At 37.1% G+C, this 24,233-nt stretch overlaps 2 protein-coding genes across 3 annotated transcripts in view; one reads left to right on the forward strand and one right to left on the reverse strand.

Annotated features, from left to right (window-relative positions):
• setdb1a (SET domain bifurcated histone lysine methyltransferase 1a) lies at positions 1-11,223 on the forward strand. 2 transcript variants are annotated; one of them, XM_077743305.1, is made up of 9 exons: positions 1-157; positions 2,339-2,513; positions 3,723-3,826; positions 3,941-4,525; positions 6,250-6,417; positions 6,501-6,696; positions 7,208-7,281; positions 7,425-7,615; positions 8,673-11,223. In XM_077743305.1, the coding sequence occupies exons 2-9, from the start codon at positions 2,344-2,346 to the stop codon at positions 8,757-8,759; spliced, it is 1,575 nt and encodes a 524-aa protein (XP_077599431.1). In that variant the 5' UTR covers positions 1-157; positions 2,339-2,343; the 3' UTR covers positions 8,760-11,223. The 2 variants fall into 2 exon arrangements, with proteins under 2 accessions (XP_077599431.1, XP_077599432.1); XM_077743306.1 differs by having other exon boundaries at positions 2,339-2,488.
• Positions 9,298-24,233, reverse strand: part of mcm3ap (minichromosome maintenance complex component 3 associated protein) — a 23,998-nt gene continuing 9,062 nt past the window's right edge. The window contains exons 12-29 of the mRNA XM_077743307.1: positions 22,849-23,066; positions 21,533-21,756; positions 21,359-21,459; positions 20,330-20,461; positions 19,322-19,435; positions 19,082-19,234; positions 18,805-19,002; positions 18,649-18,717; positions 18,435-18,569; positions 17,433-17,583; positions 16,179-16,443; positions 15,973-16,070; positions 14,866-15,256; positions 13,901-14,191; positions 13,412-13,541; positions 11,887-12,072; positions 10,746-10,902; positions 9,298-9,982 (exon numbers count right to left, since the gene is read on the reverse strand). Of these exons, the coding sequence (XP_077599433.1) occupies positions 9,815-9,982; positions 10,746-10,902; positions 11,887-12,072; positions 13,412-13,541; positions 13,901-14,191; positions 14,866-15,256; positions 15,973-16,070; positions 16,179-16,443; positions 17,433-17,583; positions 18,435-18,569; positions 18,649-18,717; positions 18,805-19,002; positions 19,082-19,234; positions 19,322-19,435; positions 20,330-20,461; positions 21,359-21,459; positions 21,533-21,756; positions 22,849-23,066 (3,181 nt within the window). The 3' untranslated portion in view covers positions 9,298-9,814. The remainder of the gene's footprint in view (positions 9,983-10,745; positions 10,903-11,886; positions 12,073-13,411; positions 13,542-13,900; positions 14,192-14,865; positions 15,257-15,972; positions 16,071-16,178; positions 16,444-17,432; positions 17,584-18,434; positions 18,570-18,648; positions 18,718-18,804; positions 19,003-19,081; positions 19,235-19,321; positions 19,436-20,329; positions 20,462-21,358; positions 21,460-21,532; positions 21,757-22,848; positions 23,067-24,233) is intronic.

The following is a 24,233-nucleotide window of genomic DNA, read 5'->3' on the forward strand; positions in this document are numbered from 1 at the left end:
ATTAGCTTGCATGAGAAACAACGAGGAAGAAATGCATCTCACACACGGCTTGTTTTCCAAACGTCCATTGAGGAAATTCGCCTTTAAACCTGGTCTGCAGCTTTGGTGCACGTTGTGAGACACATAATTTTCGAGAAAAATAAATGTTTAAAATAATGTAAGTATCCCTATACATTTTGGTTACCATCAACTGCCATTTTCTTGGTCGATAGTATAAACTCTTAACAGTCAAATTTGGGGACATTGCTTTAAGTTGCTAGTTCAACAGTTTACATTAAACGCGTGCACGGTGCTTGAAATCTGTAAAAATGCTTGTATGTCTTTAATCAATTGAACAGTTCTCCATCGTTGAAACCTAATGTAACTGCTTCACACCTCAATCGTTGAAACCTAATGTAACTGCTTCACACCTCAATCGTTGAAACCTAATGTAACTGCTTAAGACCTAATTTAATTGTTCATAAATTAGGGTAAATAGAAGTAATAAGAAGGTTAGAATATTAGTGTTTTGCTGAAGTTTTTTTTAAACACTTTTAATATGATCCATTTTGGCGATGAATTTATCAGAAGATTTACGTGCTAAATTTTTTAAAAGTACGACATGACTATACTATTGCTTTAAAAAGTGTCTTAAGACATTGCCTGTCATTTAAAAACGTTAGACGTCCATTTCATTTAAACGGGCAGTTTAGGTAAAATGTGATTTGATAGTCAATCGCCGTCAATGGCATCCAATGATTTAACATAGACACAATTTTGATAGAAACTTTTGAGTCACCAATTGATTCCCGTATTAACCCTTTGAGCCCTGACCTTTTTTTTTTTTTTTTTTTTTTAAATAATCCCACCGGTCCATTTATTATACTAATATTTACTATAAAAATATGCCCTTGTCAGGCCTTCTGCCTCAAATGTCCTCTACGACAATTGTTTTTAAATCTGATGTTCAAATTGGGTGGTCCGGCTAGTGAGTGGTTAGTGTGTCGGCCTCACAGTTCTGGGGTCCTAGGTTCAAATCCAGGTCGGTCCACCTGTGTGGAGTTTGCATGTTCTTCCTGGGTCTGCGTGGGTTTTCTCCGGGTACCCTGGTTTCCTCCCACAGACCAAAGACATACATGGTAGGCTAGTTGGACACTATAAAATTGGATAACTTTATTCATCCCGTAATCGGGAAATTTCTTTGTTGCAGTAGGAAGAGGGTGAGGATGCAGGAATAGGAAAGGCATTATACACAAATAGGTACTTAATAGTAAGTCAATAAATAAATACATGAATAAATATATAAATAGGTAACCGTGTTGCTGAGATATATATATATATATATATATACATACACATACATATATATAGAAGCACATCTATACTGCATCAGAACTCAGGAGGTCCTAACCCACAGCCTTTTTTAAGTTAAAGAGCCTGAAAAAAAAATCCCCCTAGGTGTGATTGTGAATGGATAGATGGCTCCTTTTGCCCTGCGATTAGCTGGGTACCAATTCAGGGTGTCTCTGCTTCGTGCCTGAAGTCAGCTGGGATAGGCTCCACCACCCCCCATGACCCTTGTGAGGATAAAATGGTTCAGAAAATGAATGATTGAAAGAATGGATGAAATGTTCACGTTTGGTAAAGTTGCCATGTTGTGTGTTCTGGAATAATTTTACAACCTTTCCCCATTTTGTAGGATGACCACTATATGGACAGAAATGTGATACACTTTGTCAATCTGAAAAGGATATTTTCTACCATTAATTTAAAACATCTCCAGTTTTCCTTGGTATATTTGGACCACCAAAAATAATAAATTTGATTAATTTTGATGAAACTTGAATTTTGCTCAGTTTCTTGCTTTGTTTTGCTTGGTGTTTTATTCTGGAGTAAGAATGAGTAGAGATGTGGGGACAATATGTCACATGATCATCACAATGTGCGTTGTCTGTCGCAGTGAGTCGGTAGAGACTAAAAAAAATGAACACTTTTAATAATATATGCAGGCTTCTTCATTCTTTTGTTGTTTTGCTACACCTATTAATTATGCGTCTGTCAGGCATAATCGCTTAAATGTTCCAAATTCTGAAAGGAAAAAGAAGTGTTGTGTCAACCTCCCCAAAAAATGCTGATAGCCATTACAACATTCTTTTTAAATCACCACTGAGATTTATAAAGGGGTTCATAATTTGTTGCCGATACTCTCTTTATATCCAGACCTGTAAAGTACCTATATCCCTATCTTAATAATTGTAGCTAATAAATCACAAAAAAATGAGGGTTAAGTATCCTTTGCTTGCAATGCCTTATGTCAGTGACTAACTAAATTTCAATATGTACTCTTGTGTGTTTGTAGTGATTATGGAGGACAATAAGGTAGAAATAACCCAAGATGAACTCACGATTTGGATTTCGGAGACTGTGAAGAATATGATTGTGATTCCTCCTGAAATACTGGAGCAATGCAATATTTTGCAGAAGCTACTGGAAAAGTGGAAGACACAAGGTGACCAACTGCTAAAACTCAGAAAGTGAGTCTCTGGTGAATTCGGTACCTCCACTTACAAATGCTTCAACATGTGAAATTTTCAAGTTACGAAACACTTTATTCTGCACGTTATTGTTTCAAAATTCTACAATAATTAGTCCAATTTAGGAAATTTTAAAATAGGTAAACCATCAAATATAACAACCAAATTGCTTGAGAGCGCTCACTTTAGTTATTGCATATTTGAACTGAGAGGTATTGGATTTGTTTTTGTTTGGTTCGATGTTGTGCTAATATTTTACTGGGTACTAAATAGTTTTCTTATATTTGTGAGCTTTTTGACTTGCATACATATATTTAGAAAGTCTACAAAATTTTTATACTTTTATCATTTTTTAAAGGTTTTTGAATTGCTAGAATTACAAATTGGGGAACCTCTTATGCGAATTCAATGTAAACTATGCCTTTATTTAATAAAAATCCAAGTTCCAGAAAAAACTTCTGGAACCAATTAATTTTGTAAGTAGAAGTAACACTGTATAAACGACAAGTCGCTTTCAAAATCTAAAAACATGCACAATTAAGTAAAAAATGTCTTGTAGAAAAAGCGCTATGAAGTATGCATGCATTCACAATGCATTTTTTTTGTTACAGGTTAGGTGTTTTGTGATAAAAGACAATATATAAGCTGTTCAAGAAAACATGGGGGCAGTCAATACAATTTAGTTGAAACTCCCTTGACGACATAAAAAAATCATGTAGCTTTGGTTTGATAGCCATTTTATCTCAGTGCTAACAAATAATGCAATGCACAGTAGACAATGGTAGAATTCTGTCATTGTATGTACAGTGTTCTCTCACTACTTCGCAGTTCAGCTACCGCGGACTCAGCTTCACAGATTTTTTTGGGATAAAAAAACAATACAAATATTACATTAAAACAACATATTTTACAGTTTTTTGTTATAACATGAATTTCACTCTCTCTACTCGTATTCTATATGGTGTACTGTATACAGGGGGGGTAAAAAATATATATATATATATATATTTTTTGAATTAAATTCAAATTAAGCATTTTCGAAGGGGAATCCCTACTTCGCAGAAATTCACTCATCGCGGGTGGTCCCGGTCCCCATTAACCGCGATAACCGAGGGAACACTGTATATGTAGAGTGCTCTTGTCTTCTATTTTTTCACTATTTGCTCTTTTTCCCCCCCTTTCTCTCCTTTACACTTTCATTTCCCACAGCTCGGTGGCAGCATATGAGGCTATTGTGAAGAAACAATACACTTTACTGGGTTGGGAATACAGAGACATAGATGATGATGAGGATCTCATTGAAATAAGTGATGGTAAATTAATTAATCGATTCATCCAAATCCTAGTCTTTTAAGTGAGCTGCTTCAGTTAAGACCATTCCAATAGATTTCATCTCTCCTTTTCATGTACTTTTCTTTGTTTTGCAGGAACACCCACTTCCTCGCCACCCAATTCTAATTTAGAGGCCTGTAACAGTCCGTCAACTAGTGGCGTACCTATTACAACAGATGATTCCAATAGCACTGACGGCCAAGTTATTTTGAAACAAGAGCCAAATGTGGCTTTGAACAATCTTTCTGTCAGCAAAGATCAGATTTTGACGCCAAAATGTTTTGAGAATCATAGTGGCAATGTGGAAGAAGTTAAAAAATGTGACAGGGAACAACGTCCAAGAAGTCGTTATGGTGAACACCCTAAAGCAAGGCGCCACAGTGACAGTGATTTTTACCCTAGCAACAGCGATAGTGACAACGATCCGGATTTTATACCGGAGCCATCATCACCTAAAAAACGCTGTGTGAGTAGAACATATCGGAGCGAGATTAAAACAACAAATAAATCAAACCCACCAGCGAACGCAATACCAGATGTTGCAAAAAAATCAATAGACAAAACCAACCCAAAACCAAACGAAGCTCTGGGAAGCGGAACACATTCATCCTCATGGATAATCAATCCAAAACAAACTGTTACTGTGGGCAAGACAAAGGAAACAGGACCAACGCAAATAGGTAAATACAGAAATTTAACGCATGATCCACGACGCCAGGCTGACTTTCAACGTGTACTTACCGTATTCTCTCGCATATAAGCCGCATTTGTAACTAAAAAAATGATGACTGAATCAAGGGAACAGCGTATATGCGCTCAAGACTTAAAGCGCTGCATTACTCTTTTTCACCAATAGATGTTGGCAATTTAACATTTACTATTTGTGGTTATTTTTGGTTTTGCAATAAGAAAACAATCATTTCTGTATGAATGATTAATTTTCTTACGATATTGATCCTAATAATGTGCTTTTGATTCATACAGTATCTCAGAAATGCCATGTGCGATGATTTTTCTTAAGATTTTCCCTTTAAAGTAACACATTTCAACTCCCTATTAAAACGTAAAGAAAATGTAGGTCAAAATAGGGAATCAAGGGCCGGCTTATACACGAGAAAATGTATAATTCAACAATTTTTAAGGGCTTATTCGCGAGAAAATATGGTATATCCCACTGATAAAAATTGATTTGCTGCGTGATACCAGGGCTGTGTGGTATCAGCGGATGCTGTAACGAGACCATTTTTAAAAAAAAAATCCCTTTTTAATATTACATTATTGTATATTTATTTCTGTGGAACTTGCTACCATTGTCAGGCACTGCTTAACTCTCCCACTTCAAATGGATTGGATGTCTACTTTGCGATAAACACGTTGTAAAATTAAAAGATTGAACGCCACACCAATGGACAACCATCATCCTGGGAAGGGTGACAAATGCTTGGGTTTTTTTTTATATTGGTGTATGTAACTGGCAGTCGAAAACTAGATCTGGAAAAGTATGTTGCGCATCATCAGGATGTTCTTCTTAGTACCTATTGTCAAATACTGAGTATTTTAGTGCCGTTTCAGTACTGATACCAGTAAAGCATCAGTACTATGTACAAGGTACAATGGCAATTCAGTCAGGTATTCTGTGATTTGGGTTACCCTTTAAAATCCATATTGTTGATATTGGACTGGTATTGAAACCACAAAATACCCGGCTTAACTACCGTATTTTCCCGACTATAAGGCGCACTTAAAAGTCTTAAATTTTCCCCAAAATAGACAGTGCGCCTTATAATCCAGTGCGCTTTATAATACAGTGCGCCTTATAATACAGTGCGCCTTATAATACAGTGTACCTTATATATGGAAAAAAGACAGAAAACCAAAAACGAAAAAGCACCACTGTCGGATATTAAAAAAACACAAACGCCTGAACTGAAACAATAGTGTTAAATATGCAGATGCCATCTTAGTTTACAAAATCTTCCGTCATATAGCTCCTCCCCCACTGCAAGATTTTATACAAAAAAAAATACAAAATATCAACAATGGCTGGCTCTAGAGGTGACTGTGAGTGCTTCATACCTGGAAGTCAATAGCAATTACCGAATTTTCACGACTATAAGGCGCACTTAAAAGTCTTAAATTTTCTCCAAAATAGACAGTGCGCCGTATAATACAGTGCGCCTTATATAAGGAAAAAATGTCATTCGTTGAGGGTGCGCCTTATAATGCGGTGCACCTTATAGTCGTGAAAATACGGTAATCTTTATCCTGTTCTTAGTAACATGCAAGTTTTGTTTTTTTACATAAATCTAATTCCATAGAAAGTCAGGTTGGCTTGTCAGGCTACCATTCTTATAACGTTGTATTCAAAATTATTTATTAATGTTTTTATCCCTTGCACTTAAAGAACCATCTACAGTGTGCATAATATCATCATGCTCCCAGTCAACAGTGATGTCCTCAAAGGAGCCCTCTGAAGCGTTTCATGCTGAGATTTTAGTCAATATGAAGGTTTTGGCCAAAAGGGAGGAAATGTCTTGGGACTTAGGGAGGGTGAATCAAATTCTCAAAAAGGGTAAGGCTAATTTCCTTCTGATTTTAGACATGGCGTGGCATAAGCAGCTAAAGCTAATAATCAAAGTTTATTTTTTCCAACAGATGGTGTACTGAAATATGCAGTCCTGTTTAAAGATGACACTGAATACTTCGTCCCCGCGCACCACCTTGCCTTCAGAAATACCCCTAAGTTGGAAAACATGTATGTAGGTGCTCGAGTGGTGGTCGCCCAAAAGACCGAGAACTCATTCCAGCCCGCCTTTTTGGCAGAACTTCCGACCAGAAAGAACCATCAGAGGTATATTACATATAGTGTGCTTGTCCTATGATCTTTGGGATGCCTTAGAACAGGGGTGTCAAACTCCCTTTGGTCTGCGGGCCGAATACAGCTTAATTTGAGATCAAGCGGGCCGGACCAGTAAACTCATTGCAAAATTACATAGAACTAACAATAGGCCCACTTTTTTCCTTTGTATTAGTCACTAATAATAATAATTAGTGCAAAGAATGAGTAAATTACCAAAATGTTTATTAACAGAATTTTCCTTTTACATTATGAACAATATATTATGAACAAGAGAATAACATAAGAACATAAATAAATATCAATTCATGTCTGCACGTACTGAAATACTGCGCCCCCTAGCGGATAATACAAGAACTACAAGTTTTAAAGAAAATTAAATTTTTTTATACAATGCAGCTTTCTTCCCCGGGCCGTACCAAACCACCAGACGGGCCGGATCCGGCCCGCGGGCCGTATGTTTGACACCGATGCCTTAGAATGACTTGACTCCATACGTTCATAGGTTTCTGGTCTTTTTTGATGATCAGACGTCACTGTATGTTGGTTTACCTTGTCTTCACCTGGTGTGCAAACCTTGTAAGTTTGGATCTTTTTTTTTGCAATTATTTTACTAAACAGAAATATGAAAATAGTGGGTAATGTTGCATTTTCAACCCTAAAGCATCACAAACAAATGTCTAGATTTAAAGCTTTTCCGTTTCTCATCCATCCGTTCGCAGTGGAAAATCCAATGGACGATATAGAGAATGCTTCGCACAGGATATTTGTAGAGGAATATCTAAAGGTCTGGCCTTGCCCTCCTATCGCCCAATGCAAGTTTGGACAGTGTCTTAATGTGGAGTATAACGGAGTTCAGCAGAAGTGTATGGTCCATATGCTTGACTGTAACCTGATGCAGGTCCTCTTCGTGGTAAGTAAAATGTGATTGAACATCATGTTGAATATCAGTGAATCTGGTAGCCTTCCTAGTTAAATAGATTTGATGTTTAGAACTGCCAATAGGAGGGAATGAACTAAAAACATAATCTAAAGGTATGGCAATATTACAAGATATATTTATACAATTGAAACACAGGTTGCAGTACAATTCTACAATCTGTTACATTGATTTCAGCATCTCAGGGTTTGACTGCTGACCTACTGGAGAGGCAGTTTTGAGTATCTTAATTTTAGTGGTAAACCTGAGAAGTGTAGCAGAATGTTGGCTGTTACAAGGGCAATATGTAATAAAAAGCGGCAAAGAAGCGTTACTGCGATCGCGGAGCGCAACCGATTCTTGTGTCGTCAACCCCCATTCATCACAGAGTAGTTTCTTGAGTTTGCTTAAGTTAATTTGTGTGTTTACATGCCTGTTGACTTAGCTACCGCTCACAATTGTACCCCATTGGAAAATGTTTTCACATCTCTTATTGTAATAGCTTAATAGATAATTTTCTTATCTTTTTTGCATACATATGCATACGTATCTCATATGAAATTGTTATATCTTTATCCTTTAGGGCTTAGGAGAACGAAAAAAAATGTAAAATGAAAAGAAGCGTACAGAATCCCTTTCACTTTGAGTTGCCAGATTAGGCACATTGCAATTTAGAATTGTGCTGTGTCATCAGAATCTTACAAACTTCACATTAAATTAGTAATGATTGTTAATATACCAGATGTCTACTAGGTATTTCTATTACATAGTAAAAAGTAAATGAGTGCACATACATGGCAGAGTTTGAAGTTTCTAATCTGAAAGAAAAATTATGCTAGTTTATTGTGATAATTATTGATATTGACTGATAATTTGTTTTCATCGTGGTGATTTTTGTCATATCACCCTGGCCTAGTAATACCAATCCATTTAATGTTAGTATATACTCAAACTATATCTCTAAATTATATTTATTTGAACTCAAATCATTATTCATTTAAAGGAAGTGTTTGTCCTCTGTATTCATTGTTCATTTATTTTTAATCTTTAGGAATCTGAACATAAAGAGTGGATCTACAAAGGCTCATGGCGCTTGGAACACATGGCAAAAATGAAGGAGCTGCAAGTTAAGTCTTAATGTTAATGGACTGAAGCACAATGCAAGCCAAACACATCCTCGGACCGGAAGTTCAGTGTCCCATTGAGAGACCAAAGAAACGACATAAAGCGTGAGCATTTCTGTGACATACGCAAGATGGAGACCACAGTTTTCTATGTGCTTTTCAGTTGGAGGTATCTGCGATAGAACAGTGTGGGACTTTACACTGCAGTAAAAGTACATTGGTACCAAAACGTTCTTTACGAGAGGCGCCACTGTGACATAAGACCTTTCAAGTTAGGATTTGCGTGTGTTTTGATGACTTTGTTACAACTACGATTACAAGTGTGAAAAAAAAATATTCAACAGGGGACATTTGATGTAATTATCACATTTCACATTTGCTGCTCATGTCCTAGTTAATATAAATAGTTTTTTTTAATGAAAATTGACACTTTAGGGTACAAATATTCATTCAATTATTTTCTCAATCTATCCCAACTAACAACAGGCACCAGAAAGACGACATCCTGAACAAAATGAAATATATAGTCAAAATTAATTTAGGAGCTCAGTGTAACTTCATTCAAATCTAGAATTTTATTCATCTTATCAGGCAATCATTACATTTCTGGAAATTCATTGAAATATTTGACAAATCCTTGTTTTTTCCTTTGCTGTCAGATACTTGATTTCATTGCCATTGTCCAGCAATTATCTGCTTCAAAGAACATCACTTAGATGTTCCCTAAGGGACTGAACTTATCTTTGCTAAAAAATAGCAGTCTGAGAGAAGGCGGATTAGAGATTAGCGTGTCGGCCTCAGAGCTTTGGAGAGTCCTGTGTAGAGTTTGCATGATTTCCCCGGGCCTGCGTGGGTTGCCTCCCAAATTTCAAAAACATGCCATGGTAGGCTGATGGTACATTCTAAATTGCACCTAGGTATGGGTGAGTTTGCACAGTTGTCCAAGGTTTTAATATAAATGAAAAACAAACATTAAATGCACAAACATTAACTACTCATGCTATATGTCACATTATGGTAATAAAATAGTCTTTGAGCTATAAATGTAAATCCCAAGTATCTTTTTCATTCAGTCATCAACAATGCTCATCATTGCGGTCAGCTTTAATTTGCAAGCCAATTCTTCCTCACGACTTGCTCCAATCTGCTGCTGAAGGTGTTTTAATCTCTCGCTCAATGACAAACGACTCCTTGGGGAATGCTTGTCTTTCTCCACTGGATCAAATCTCTGTGCTTCCTGTGAACATAGCCATAGACAACTTTAATTTGCATTTGATACTTACAGAAAAACATTCTTGGCAAATGTATATTGACCCACTAACCTCAACTTATCCCAACAACTGACACCAACCCTGCCCTAACAACTTTTTTTAATCATTAATAATAATAATTCAATCCATAATTATAAATGACACAATATCCACCTATTAAAGTATTTATGAATTAATTTACCCTACGTTTTAGTTAACTTTAAGACTGTTTTAACCTTCAAAATTAAAATGCAGCCTACTTTGCATTTATTTTTTCAATCATTGGTGGTGGTGATAATGAATAGTTGGGACTTGTGTTATACATCCACTAGATAGAGCTGTAAGAGTAGTTAGGGCTTGTGTTACAGATTAACTAGATGGAGCTGTGCTAAAGGGAATTCTATACAATGATTGCCAATATTGATCCATATAGAAGGCACATCAGATGAGAATATGCACTACCAGCTTTTGGGAAAATTGTCTTAGTTTGAGGGAAAAGCCTTACTTTGCCATACAGATAAGATAATTTACTCTGAATAAATTGGCAGTGGATTGAAAAATGTCAAAGTAGGAAGTATTTTTAAAAAACTGCCTTTAGTTGTGCCATATAGTGTGGAAGACTGCATAAAGGTTTTTTTAAAAATAACAATAGAAACCATAAAAAAAAAACCTTCCGTACATTGCAGTTATTTGCAGCATATCTACAGCTATAAACAAGCTATTACTGTAAAAGACAAAAATAAGTCAGACCTTTGCAAAAGCAGTTTCTGGAGACTTGAGTGTGGGTCCAAGCTTCAGAAGAGTGGGCATGGAGAGCAGAATGGAAGACGGGAGAAGGAGTGATGTGTCGGACCACATGTCCAAACAGTCCCCATCGTCAAGCCATCGCTGGAGCTGTTGTGTACTCCTGCACAAAGTGACAATTTGTATGCCTGTGAGTTAAGTTTCAGTGTACAGTTTAAACATTTGAATTTCAATGTTAACGCACAGTAGTCCGTAGCATATCTACAGAGCTGCCAACCTCCATTGACCTCATTTCAGAAGTATTCTTGTCCCATTTCCGGAGTTTTCTGGAATGAACGCAATTCACGCAAAATCGATATAAAATGTAAAAATTAATAATGACATGGGACAATCAAACTGTTATTATCATGTTTTTGCATGAATTGAAATATTGCATTTTGCAAACTATTACAGCAGAATGAAAATACGTTTTATTGTGTTTGGATCCTTTGTGCGTTTTACAGTCAGTAATTCTTGTATCGCTGAAGTCGCACTTGCTTGTTGTACAATGTCCAAATTTCGGTCGTTTTGGTGACAGCGTCAACATGGAATATTTCGTCGATTACAATCAATAAACCTCTGCGAGTGTCTGGGTTTCTTACTAGAAGTTTCATCCAAATTGCCATCCATTTTTCACTTATCCCAGCAGGCATATTGCTGTGTAGTACTCCTAATTCCCTTAGAACAACCCCGTTAATGAGAGCAGTTGTTTCAAAACAAAAGACTGTTGGTTTAGTTGGCCTTAAATAATACTTCACTTGTGGAAAAAAAAACCCGAAAATGTTAAAGCAATAGAGGCTAACTATGCCATCGATTCTGAATCAATTGCCACGCTGAAGACGCACAGGACGAATCATTTGTCAGAACTTGCAACTCGGATGATTCACAATGCAGTTGTGTGTTACCAAATTCATCGGGTTCACACTGCGGTTGAATCAGATGCGGAAGCCGTAGTGATGGTCTGAATTTCCAGACATTTAAATTGGAATTTGGTACTTTTACGAAATGATTGCTTCAAAGAAAACGTAAGTGACTTTTTCGAGTAAACTCTGAATATTGCTGAGACATTGGCAGCTCTGTATATACCAGAATAGAATGGTCATTTTACCTTAAGCTTTCAGCCTTCTCTTCCTCCAAAGTCTGGAACACTTTGTGGGTGAGAGCTTCTACCGCTGTGGAAGAATGGGAGATGTCCAGAGGGGCTTCACGGGCCTCAACAGGATCCAGTATACATGAAAACAACTTCTGCTTGATTGACAGGCTATTGGGTGATTCACAGGCCATTGTACTTGTCCTTTAGGGGAGGAGAAAACAATCATTAACCCAATGATCTCCTAATATAAGGAATATACCGTATTTTCCACACTATAAGAGGCACCTTTTAGAATAGGCATATCTTAACATTTGTTTTGCATATAAATCGCACCGGATTATAAAATGCAGTGGGCGTAGTGACCAGTAGATCAGAAGCTGAACATCTTTTTTCGTGTACAAATGACCCCACAAATCTAACCATCCAAGACCTCTGGACAAGACCAAAGTTGGTCGCAGAATTTTTAAAACTAGACGATTAAGAGAACATTTGTAACCGGTTTTTCTATCACTACGACATACAACACAACACAGAACAAAAAGAAGCTTGACCCCCAGAATTCAGTACCAGAGAGGCTAATCAATCAATCAACCAGTAGATCAGGAGTGGCCAACTCTGGTCCTCTATATATGTCGGGGCACTTGTATGCAAAAGCACTACTGTATTTAGTTATTTTCAATGGGAAAAAATAATTTGAGATACCGTATTTTCACGACTATTAGGCGCACCACATTATAAGGCGCACCATCAATGAATTACTTTTTTTTCCATATATAGGGGCGCACTGTCTATTTTGGAGAAAATTTAAGACTTTTAAGTGTGCCTTATAGTCGTGAAAATACGGTAATTGCTATTGACTTCCAGGGATGAAGCACTCACTACACAGTCACCTCTAGAGCCAACCATTGTTGCTGTTTTGGAATTTTTTTGTATAAAATCTTGCAGTGGGGGAGGAGCTATATGATGGAAGATTTTGTAAACTAAGATGGCATCTGCATATTTAACAGTATTGTTTCAATTCAGGCGTTTGTGTTTTTTTTTTTAATATCCGACAGTGGTGGTTTTTCGTTTTTAGTTTTCTGTTTTTTCCATATATAAGGCGCACTGGATTATAAGGCGCACTGGATTATAAGGCGCACTGTCTATTTTGGAGAAAATTTAAGACTTTTAAGTGCGCCTTATAGTCGTAAAAATACAGTACTCGTAAAATGACATACGAGCTGGGTCCCATAATGCATTAAGATTGTATCTGAACGTCTTGTGTTATAGTATTGGGTTGTGCTAAACATCCACTAAAGAGAGCTGTAGAAGTGGTAGTGGTGGTTAGAAGTTGTTATACATCAAGTAGCTAGAGCTAAAGGGACTTTCATACAATTAATAACCAATAATGATCCACATATTAGACCTATCGAATTATTAGGCACACTGAATATTGAAATCTTTTAGTTGCATCTCAAAGTAGAGAAATTCATTACGCTCTATGCTAAAACATTTTTTAACCCTGATAAATGTAGGTAAGAGGGGTGTTACAGAATCTTACCCTTTATCATCTTGCTGTTTCTCTCTGTGGGTCATTCTAACAGCCTCATTCCATTCTTTAGGCGGTTCGAAGCCCTTCAATGACTCGCTGAGATAGTAAACCAGGATCTCCCCATCACTTGTGACAGCATCTTAAGAAAAAAAATACACCATGTCATGATTAGGACCGTATTTACTCACATATAAGCCGCGTCCATCTAGAAGCCGCACCCTTAAAATTGCCCTAAAAAGCTAATTCGCTATTAGTATTATCTGTTTACCTTTTCTCTATTTTAATATAAATGACCGTACTGGCCATATTGTCATATTGTGTTATGGCGTTTCATCTTTGTTACTTTGCAGTTTCGTGCATGTCGTCTTTTTGTGCGCATATAATGCATACCCTTAATTAAGTCATCCTTTTTTTTGCCTTACAAAAAGCGGCTTATATGCGAGTAAATATGGTAACCATCAAGCATTAAACGGGTAAACAAACAGTTAGCACTCCCACCTTCACAAGTTGGTGGTCCAGGGAGCTGCCAGTCTTTAAGTTTGTGCTCAATGCAAATGACCAGAACGTCAACCCAAGGAATCTGATTATATGCTGAGGACACGGTATGTGGTGTATCATCCAAGAAGTAACAGCTTCGCTTGGAAGCAGAAGTTTTCCTGCGGTTCGCATTGAATCTGATCCGCTCGAGTAGATTTTCCAGACGCGACATGAAGAGGGGCTGACTTGCATGTGTCCCTAGGATCTGATCTGTATAGCGATAGATTCCTGAGCATAGCTCAGACCAGGTATCTGCAGGAAAAAATAACAATGTAATTAGGAAAGTAAACGCAATTTGGATGGATTTAGAACATGTTTGTGTAAAACGAGGGGGGGATATGGGAAAACCTATAAAATGGGGTTTAGGGGAATTAGATTGTAATGCTTGGATGCTGGTTGGTATAATCTTGTGAACTTAGGGCCACTTGCTGTTTATTCAGGGAAACACATTTAATTCCTTGTTTTTTGGGGAGAAATTCCAAACCAGTTTTTGTTGAATGTTGCTTTTGGGGGTAAATTTGCGAGTCACTTATTGTTTATTTCTAGTGGGAGTAATTGGAAATGTTTTTGTGGGTGACAACATGAATTGACATTTATTTATGTTCTTATGTTATTCTCTTGTTCATAATATATTGGTCATAATGTAAAAGGGAAATTCAGTTAATAAACTTTTTGATAATTTACTCATTCTTTGCACTAATTATTAGTATTAGTGACTAATACAAAGGAAAAAAAGTGGGCTTATTGTTAGTTCTATGTAATTTTGCAATGAGTTTACTGGTCCGGCCCGCTTGATCTCAAATTAAGCTGTATTCGGCCCGCAGACCAAAGGGAGTTTGACACCCCTGGGTTAACCTCTCCCTTACACAACAATTTAATTTGTGCCTCGGAGAATTCAACCACAGTAATGTGTAAGAGTTACTGACCTGTAGTCGAAAGTTGCCTCCACTTTGGCAACAGCAAATTTAATATAGCTTTACGCAACCAGGCTAGGTGCAGGGCAGTGTTCCAGCCTAAATGTGGCAGAAATTCTCCGGTTTCGGACTCGCAGAATTCACCCGGTGGCCACGAGATTTTGGAGAGTTCTTCTGACGACACATTGTCAGCAACGTGACTGATGATGGCGTTATACAGCTCGATGATGGCGGCGGGATCCTGTGGTGCGAGGCCGGCGGCGACCCGCTGCTGGCGGTCTTCTGAAACTCTTCGACTGAATTCGCGACTCAAGCTCGCCTCGACGAGCTGGGCCAGTGTCTGGCAGGTCAGTGGAATGGGTGGGGGAGTGCGGGGCACAAGCCAATGCATAGCGAGGCTTAGCTGAAATCAAGAGAAAAAGTCATATCAGTTTGAGATTTATGTAAGCATTGTTTTTTACAATGACATGATACTTAAGTACACATAAAGTGGAGTGAAAAAAATATGGTGTGGGCCATATTGCAGTTAGGGTTTTCTTGGGAGGACTTGTAAAGACCAGCTGAATATTTAAATAAATTGATGTGAAATATCATTTTCACTGAAAGGGGTGAATAAACAGTCATTCATTCCTCTCAAAAGAGATTGAGGATTTCATACCATCAATTGTGGTGAAAGCAGCGTTGTAACAGTGAATGGACAATTCATTGATTGAAGTTCTTTTTTATCAATACTTTTTTTTTAAATGTCAAGAACATTTTTCCCTTTTAAAAAAACTGAGAACAACACATTTAGTTGTTTTTTTTATATATATAAGTTTTATATATAAGAATATACAAGTTTTAAAAAAAAAAAACGTATATATTCATCTTTAAATTTTATCCTACACATTTCCATTTTATTAATCAAAAGAAACAAAAAAGTAATTCTTCTTGTTTTTAATTTTAAAAAGCGGAGAACAAAAAATATTCTCCAAATTTTTTTTTTCAAGTTTATAATTTGGTTCATTAATTTTGTTAAAAAATAAATAAATAAAAATATTTCCCAATATTTGGAGTTCTTGTTCTTGTAATCGAGAAGACAAATTTCTTTTCATGGTAGTGAAAAATATACAAATTTACCTGTTTTGATCCTTGCATATCAGTCGTGGTTTCTGGTATGAACAAAAACGTGTACTCCGATATAAGGCCATCCCTAACTAACATAGGCAGCTTAAGTTCTGTAAGGGCACAAATATTTTCAAGTTAAAACAAACACTATAAAGAAATGAATTGTCAATGGCAGCAAATGAGTTAACTAATTTATGCACAAAATGTACAAAATTTACCTTTTTCGAGCCTCTGAGTGTTGCAAATAGAGCGCTCAGGGCCCGGCACTAGAATAACCAGAGGAAGTGGGCTATGCCAGGTGCTGACTTGCTGCAACTGCTTGAGCTGTAGCAGGGCCGACAGTAGAGGGACGTCTCGCTCAGATCGTTGCGGTTCCGAGATGGGCAGCGCGGGGAGTAACATCATCAGCGCTCCCACCCCTTGCAGCTCTAAATCCTCCTCTACTTGAGATAAGCCGTCGTCAGTCAGGGGACCTCTGGACACCTGCAAGATGCCTCAAATAAGTCATGGAGCATTGCCCATTTTGCATTCGAGGTGCTTAACTTAGTTAAAGTAAATCTGCAATAGAATACAATAACTTATGTAGTAATAAACAAAAAGTTCTGGAGCAAACCAATTTTAACCAAGCATTAAAAACAAGCACAAAAATACTTGGAAGAAATGGAAAAGTTCCGTATTTTCTCTATATATTTCTATATAAGCCATATTTGTAACAAAAAATGACTGAATCAAGGTACGGCTTATATGCACACAACTTTACAGCGTTGCTACACTCTGTTTCCCCAGTAGATGTTGGCAAATGAACATGAACTATTTGTTAAGTTATTTTCTGTTTTACAGTAAGCAAACAACCATTACTGAATGAATTATTATAAAATCATGTATCCATATTTGTTTTTTTTGTGCCTATTATATTATTTTTCAGAAAATCTGTATGTGAATGAATGAATTGCTTTTCCACTTCCCCTCTCTAATGACTTTCTTTTTGAATTCGTCCATGTGCAGGCAAGAAGACCCTTTCGGGATGTGCAATCCAGCAGACAATCCTTTCGATTTATACAGCATCTCAGAAATACGACGTATGATATTTTTTCTTAACATTTTCCCTTCAAAGTAACACATTTGTACTCCCCAATAAAACTATAAATATGGAGGTGAAAATTGTGAATCCGGGGGGAGAAATTGTAAAATACTACTACCGTATTTTCACGAGTATAAGGTGCACCGCATTATAAAGCGCACCCTCAATGAATGACATTTTTTTCCATATATAAGGCGCACTGTCTATTTTGGAGAAAATTTAAAACTTTTAAGTGCGCCTTATAGTCGTGAAAATACGGTACTTCTACCACCACTGCGTCTTATTATTGAGTCTGCCTTGTATACAAAACAAATTTTAAGATATGCCATTTATTGAAGGTGTGCCTTATAGTGTGGAAAATACGGTAATAAATAAATTTTAAAAAACAAACCTTAATGCTGACATTGACATTGTGGGTTTGATGTCCATTTTCCCTGACTGTGTTAGAGAAATATAGGCTCTGCAGTATGCCATCCTGCTGTTCCGTGACCTTTGAAATCTGGCTTCCAGCAAGCTTCACTTCTAGCCAATCGGAAAGAATCCTGGAGGAAATGGTGATAACAAAAATAATTATTTTCACTCAAGCTCTACAGTATAATTACAGTATAATAAAAAGTACAATAATACCTTGACATACGAGCAATTTGAGATACGAGTAAAATTTCGAGAAACTATTTACCTTGAGATAAGACACAAATTTTGATCTACGAGCATATCGCATACATGAGAGGCTGCTTTTGATTATCATGGACACTCTTTCTCGATACAAATCCCTCGTGTAAATGTCTCTTCGAGCACTGGACGGAGCGTTCCATTCGTGCAAGAAGTGTCTCTCCCCTCTGTGAAATCCGTCTAATTTTATTGCTATTAAACATCATAACCACTAGTTTTGTTACTTTGTTAATAGATGGAAAAGTAGTAAAATGTTTTTCCATTCCAAAATCCTGTTTGGTGTTTTTTTCAGAGGGTTGGGATGAATTGATTTACTTTTTGGTAATTTCTATGGGAAACGTTGATTTGAGATATGAGTAAATCGACATAAGAGCTCAGTCTTGGAAGGCATTAAGCTCGTATCTCAAGGCACCACTGTATAAACAAGTAGAGACATCTGGTATGTATTACTCCTTTGAAATTGCAGAGAATGTCAACTGAATGTACCTTTTGCATTCTGAAATTTCACTCTATAATAAATTATAGACTAAACACAGTGGTGGTCAAAAGCTTACAAGCACTTATTAAGAACATACGGTCTTGAGTTTCCAGTTATTTCTACAAATCTGTTTTTCGCTGATAGAATGATTGCAACAGATACGTCTTTGTCACAAAAAATATCATGAAGTTTGATTTCTTTAATAAACTTTGGACCACCACTGTGTGAAAAATACAGTAATACCTGTCTGCCAGGCTGGCTACACTTTCATGGTCACTAGGCAACAGAACAACAGCTTTCCAGAAGATTCTATTAGGTGGATTGTGGAAATTTTCCACCACTAGAGATGGCAGGTCGAGTGGTCTCCAGACTAATTCCCTGTGACAAACAATTTAAAAAAATATTAGATTACATATTATCATATTTGGAAAACAAACAGATGCCGGCAGAGACTTACTCAAGAAGCTGTTGAAAGTAGTATTGCACTTTCATTTGGTGGATTGCTGAACGTCTCATTTTCAAAACCCTGAAAGTTGAATAAATCAATGAAGCATTTGATTCACTCAATGGAGGATGAACAAATAAAAGCATGACCAAGGCAATGTGACAAAACCTGGTACTGGACAGCGATAATCTTCCTGCATTTCCGAGATCGATCATTCCACGAGTCAGATCCTCGATGGACTGCTGTGCCGGAGCACTTGGAGCCAACGCTTTCAATTTAAAGCGTGGGTCCACGAAGCAAGGTGCTGCTGGGAAGCCTCTCATCTGTCTTTTCAGCTGTCTCCGCACTGCTACCACATTACGCCACCTGATTGGACATATAAAGAAAATGTGTATTCTCACATTTCCAACACCAATTACTCCAAACTCAAAGCTTAGTTGCCTACCTTTTAATGTATTTGTGAGCACGCTGCAGCTGGGCCGTAAGGATTTCTTCGACGAGAAGTGCAATATCTGCTTTTAAAGTCTCCTCAATAAGATCAGTGCAGACCTCTTGAGAACATTTAGCCACACAACGTGCTCTCTCGTCCAAAGCTTCCCTGAAAATTTAAATCCTTCACTGTTTTTATTTCATTTTTTAAAAATCCATCTCATTAAACAATCACAAAATGGAAATTGTATCTTACTGGAACACCGTGGTAGTAGTTTCTGTCATAATCTCTTCTAATACTTCCTTCATGATTTCTGTGTATAAAGACAGTTTGAAATTGGCCAAAAAGGCCTCATGCTCCTCTTTCCTCCTGGAATAAAGAAAGGTGAGCCAATTATTCATTTTAAAATTATTAAATTATTAAATCCGAATTTTGGTTTCCATGGTTGATGTGTGTAGTCTTAAAGTACAGACTCTACTTACGAATGCCTCTAGGTACAAAATTTTCAGGTTACAAATTTTTATAATGCAAATGAGTGACTCGAGATACGAAAAAGATCCAAGTTACGAAATCCCCCGAAAAGTAAAATCTTTTCCTTATCCGTTATTTCATTTAAAAAATATTGTTGCAAATGCATCGATTCTCACTTTAGAACATCGCTACCCTCTACTGGGCTCTCATTCTTTATCATATAATGACAATAAAAGCATTCAATTCAATTGGCTGCCTCACAAACAACCACAATTCATGATTCATGATTCTCTCTACATTCCTGTCCAACTCGGCCAAATGCTCCCCTTATGAATAATTGCAATTGCCCTTATTAAGCGATTAAAAACCATACCAATGCACATATTTTCAGACACACAGGGGACACATAAAAGTCTAAAATGTTCTACAAAGTGGACAGCTTCTTGCCAATTGGTGGACAAACACAGGTATTACGTCTCCCAGTATAACAGCTGCGGAGGGAACTATTTCAGCGGTGCAGAGTACATTTTCATAGGTTTTATTTTAAGACATTAATAAATAATTTTCTTATAATTTTCTTTCATTTGTGTGTTTCCTCACATCTTTAATACAAAATTGGGACCAATTTTAAACGGTTTAGTTGGTAGTTGTGTGAGGGCCATGGAACGAATTAGAGAAGTTACATTTAAGGTACATCTCTACTTATGAAATGTTCAAGTTATGAAAAAGAAAAAAGTAATTTTGGAAGTAGCGTTAATTAAATGATATTCAAAAGAGGCAGTCTATACATACCTTGCTTCCTCAATCTTGCGTTTCACTTCAGCCAGCCGCTCTTGTTCAACATGGAACTCGGTGCTTGACATTTCTTGCAACATTTCTCCGAGCACCTCATTGAGAACTGACTCTGCCTGATGAGTGCACTCTCTTTGGAGGAAAAAAAGACATTCAATATCAAAATTGTACATTCATACATTAAAGAAAATGCTCAAAAATAGATTTTTAAAGAACAGATCTGTCCAATAATGAGGGTTTTCTTGTCCTACCATCTGATAAAGCAAACTTAAACTCATAACCCGTCACAAAATCTAATCCGAACCAGTTGTCACGGGCTTTCCATACCATTGTTCTTTTTGGCGCCTGTAAACCAAACTACTAGGCAAAGATGTCCATTGAGTGGGATAAATTTTCTAATGATACGAAGAGTATTGTTTAATATATAGATGTTAACTTCGGATTTCCTGAGAATGTCCCAGCAGGGGTCACCTTAATACAAACAAAATATGATTTGCCATCTACTATAGACATTAATTTTTTTGCATCATTTTTATAGGTTTTAAAATATGGCCATTGTCAATACATAGCCTGAAAATAAGTGAATGAATGTAAAAAAAAAAAGCCCAAATGTCTTCCAATAGCTCTTATTGTTCTAAACACTTGTATTTAATATATACAGTGTTCCCCCGCTACTTCGCGGTTCAGCTATCACAGACTCAGAGCTTCGCAGATTTTTTTTGGAAAAAAAAAATACAAATATTACATTGAAACAACATATTTTAGTTTGTTTTGTTATAACATGAATTTCACTCTCTACCCGTATTCTATATGGTGTACTGTATACAGGGGGGTAAAAAAAAAAAATTAAAAATAATTTTTGGAATTAAATTCAAATTGAGCATTTTTGAAGGGGAATCCCTACTTTGCGGAAATGCACTTATCGCAGGTGGTCCCGGTCCCCATTAACCGCGATAAGCGAGGGAACACTGTAATAATCTCAATATTAAGCACACGTGCAATGACTCTCTACAGACAACACAAACTTACACAAGAGCTGCTGTGGCATAAGTGGCTCCATCTGCAGCTACCTCCCTCGCCGTCACCCCCACCACTTCATCAATTAAAATGTTTACCTCAGCCATGATGTCCTAAAAGGGGGGTATACAAAGAATGTCAGCATTGATGTTAAAATGTGAGCAAGTGAAAATAAGTCTTCTGCACCTCATCATTGAAGACGGACTGAGGTTCAGGTGATGGTGCTTTGACAGGTGGAGGCTGCAATATGGGCTGCCGGGAATAATTGGTGGAATCGATGGTCTCCGTCTTTTCAGGAACGTTCGCTCTTACTACCAAAACATCGGTGACGTCAGGATGCTTGACTGGCAAAACCTGAGTTGGTAACTGGATGTTTTGGAGCACCTTCACTTCCACTTTGGGAGTGATAACTGAAAGATGAATAAAAATGGTTAGTGAGATGTTATAATTAGGAAATGGGTAAGATAAGGGTCCGGAAAGTATTTACACAATGATCTCGGGCACTCCAAAAAGATACATTGCAAGAGACTGACGTTAGCGCTCACATTCCACAAGACTATTTGGAAAGTGAGCTTGTTTGCTCCATTTAGCAAATACTACTTTGGGAGTATTTTTGGAAAATTTCAAGGAAAATTAAACCATGAAAAGGAATTGCTAGCATCCCAACTCAAACACGTGAAAACACATTTATACAGTTTAACTACCGTATTTTCACGACTATAAGGCGCACTTAAAAGTCTTAAAATTTCTCCAAAATAGACAGTGCGCCTTATAATCCAGTGCGCCTTATATATGAAAAAACAGAAAACCAAAAACGAAAAACAACCACTGTCGGATATTAAAAAAACACAAACGCCTGAACTGAAACAATACTGTTAAATATGCAGATGCTATCTTAGTTTACAAAATCATCCATCATATATCTCCTCCCCCACTGCAAGATTTTATACAAAAAATCCAAAACATCAACAATGGCTGGCTCTAGAGGTGACTGTGTAGTGAGTGCTTCATATCTGGAAGTCAATAGCAATTACCGTATTTTCACGACTATAAGGCGCAATTAAAAGTCTTAAATTTTCTCCAAAATAGACAGTGCGCCTTATATATATGGAAAAAAATGTCATTCATTGAGGGTGCGCCTTATAATGCGGTGCGCCTTATAGTCGTGAAAATACGGTACTAACATGACTTTTTGGCCTGTCAAATGAGTGCCAATTCAAGAGAGTTTGCCTATCTCAGGTAGTGTTATGCATATGTTCCCCTTAGGTTTCCACTTCCATAAAATAACGATAATTCTATAAAAAAATGTATTTGCTACTGGCCAAGTGGTGGGTGCACAGCATTAACATTGATTCTATATAAGAGGAACTCTACAACAAATCCATGCCACCCGACAACACAGTATATATGTAGTAGTAAAAATGTTCCTTAAAGGCCCCTTACACTATGACACGTACATGCATTATATTTAAAGAGACACACCATATTTTATCACCGAATACCTTTATGTTGATTGAAAGTACGCTCAGATAGGTTTTCTCCTTTGTACTTGTTCTGGGAGTCAAAGGTGCCGACAGGTTCATGCTGGGGAGGCGTTGGGATGGTACCTCCATTCACAACTTGACCAGTCAAAGTAGTTTTTTTAGCTTGAATGATCTCAGACTTTTTCTGGTATAACAGCTCTGGTTCCTGATAGAATACCCGATTTAGCTCGACTACTCTGTTAACAAAAAAAAAGGTTCATACATTAACAACACTACTAGCTACAGAACATATTTTGTTCAATAACGCATATACTGTTTGTAAGTATATATCATTTGCAGTAAGAGTGTATATGAGAGAAGGGGGTCCCCAACTGCTGGGCCAGATACAGAGTTGTCAAATGTCAAAAAACATATTTAGTGCGGAAAAATACTTTTCAGATTTTGTGACCCCTTTTTTAGTGGCTTTTTACCAGCGATGCGTGCAAAAATAATGTTAATTATGTAATTTTCTATTGCTTTACACTTTCCTTTTTTAAATATTTAATTCCACCAAAGAAATAAAACACAAAGATTCACTGATGTTTTCGTTTTATGGACACGTTTTATGGCTGAAAAACAACATTGCATGATTTTTTAATTTTTGATACAAAAGCTATATTCAGTAGTTTGGCAAAAACTGATTCTGTATATACATAGTTTAGCAGAAGTTTTTTATCCCAATTTTCATAAATCAGGAATTTATTTCTTACATGGATGGACACTACCATAATAATATTGCTGCAAAGAAAATGAAAGTTTTTACAGCCATACCTCTCTACTTACAAATGCTTCTAGGTACGAAACTTTTCAGGTCACAAAAGTTTTTTTATATGCAAATGAGTGCCTCGAGATATGAAAAAGATCCAAGTTACGAAATCCCCCAAAAGATAAATGCATTTCCTTATCCGTTATTATATTTTGAAAATATTGTCGCGGATAAATAGATTTTTCACTTTAGAACCTCGCTACGCTCTACTAGGCTCTCATGGCTGTCTCATAACAACCACTATCCATGTTTCAAGACTCTCTCATGTACTTTTGACCGGCGTTAGTGATCACAGAGGTCTGACTGTGTTTTTTTGTTTTCCCAAGTGTGGATATAGCAGCTGCTTCTGTTTTTATGATCATGCCTCCCAGGAATATTACCAGCGCGAATGACCAGTGCGTGTGTGTGCTTTTCGCCTCGTGTCCCTCTGGGCTTTCCTTCCTCCGTGGTGCAAGGGAAACCCGGAGGCACATAACAGGCAAAAAGTAAACACACATACACATACACACACAAACTGAGCTATCTCTCTTGCCTACCATTAGCTTCCTCTTGTTCTCCTACGTTTTGACACAGGTTGATAGTGTGTGCTTGTTATTCA

This window comes from Stigmatopora nigra, chromosome 21, assembly GCF_051989575.1.
Source record: "Stigmatopora nigra isolate UIUO_SnigA chromosome 21, RoL_Snig_1.1, whole genome shotgun sequence".
In the NCBI taxonomy this organism is placed as follows: Eukaryota; Metazoa; Chordata; class Actinopteri; order Syngnathiformes; family Syngnathidae; genus Stigmatopora; species Stigmatopora nigra.

Coding starts and splice junctions, on each gene's coding strand:
- setdb1a (XM_077743305.1), top strand. CDS start 2,344: ATGGAGGACAATAAGGTAGAAATAACCCAAGATGAACTCACGATTTGG. Junction 3,827..3,940: donor TCTCATTGAAATAAGTGATG/GTAAATTAATTA, acceptor TTTGTTTTGCAG/GAACACCCACTTCCTCGCCA. Junction 7,282..7,424: donor TCACCTGGTGTGCAAACCTT/GTAAGTTTGGAT, acceptor ATCCGTTCGCAG/TGGAAAATCCAATGGACGAT.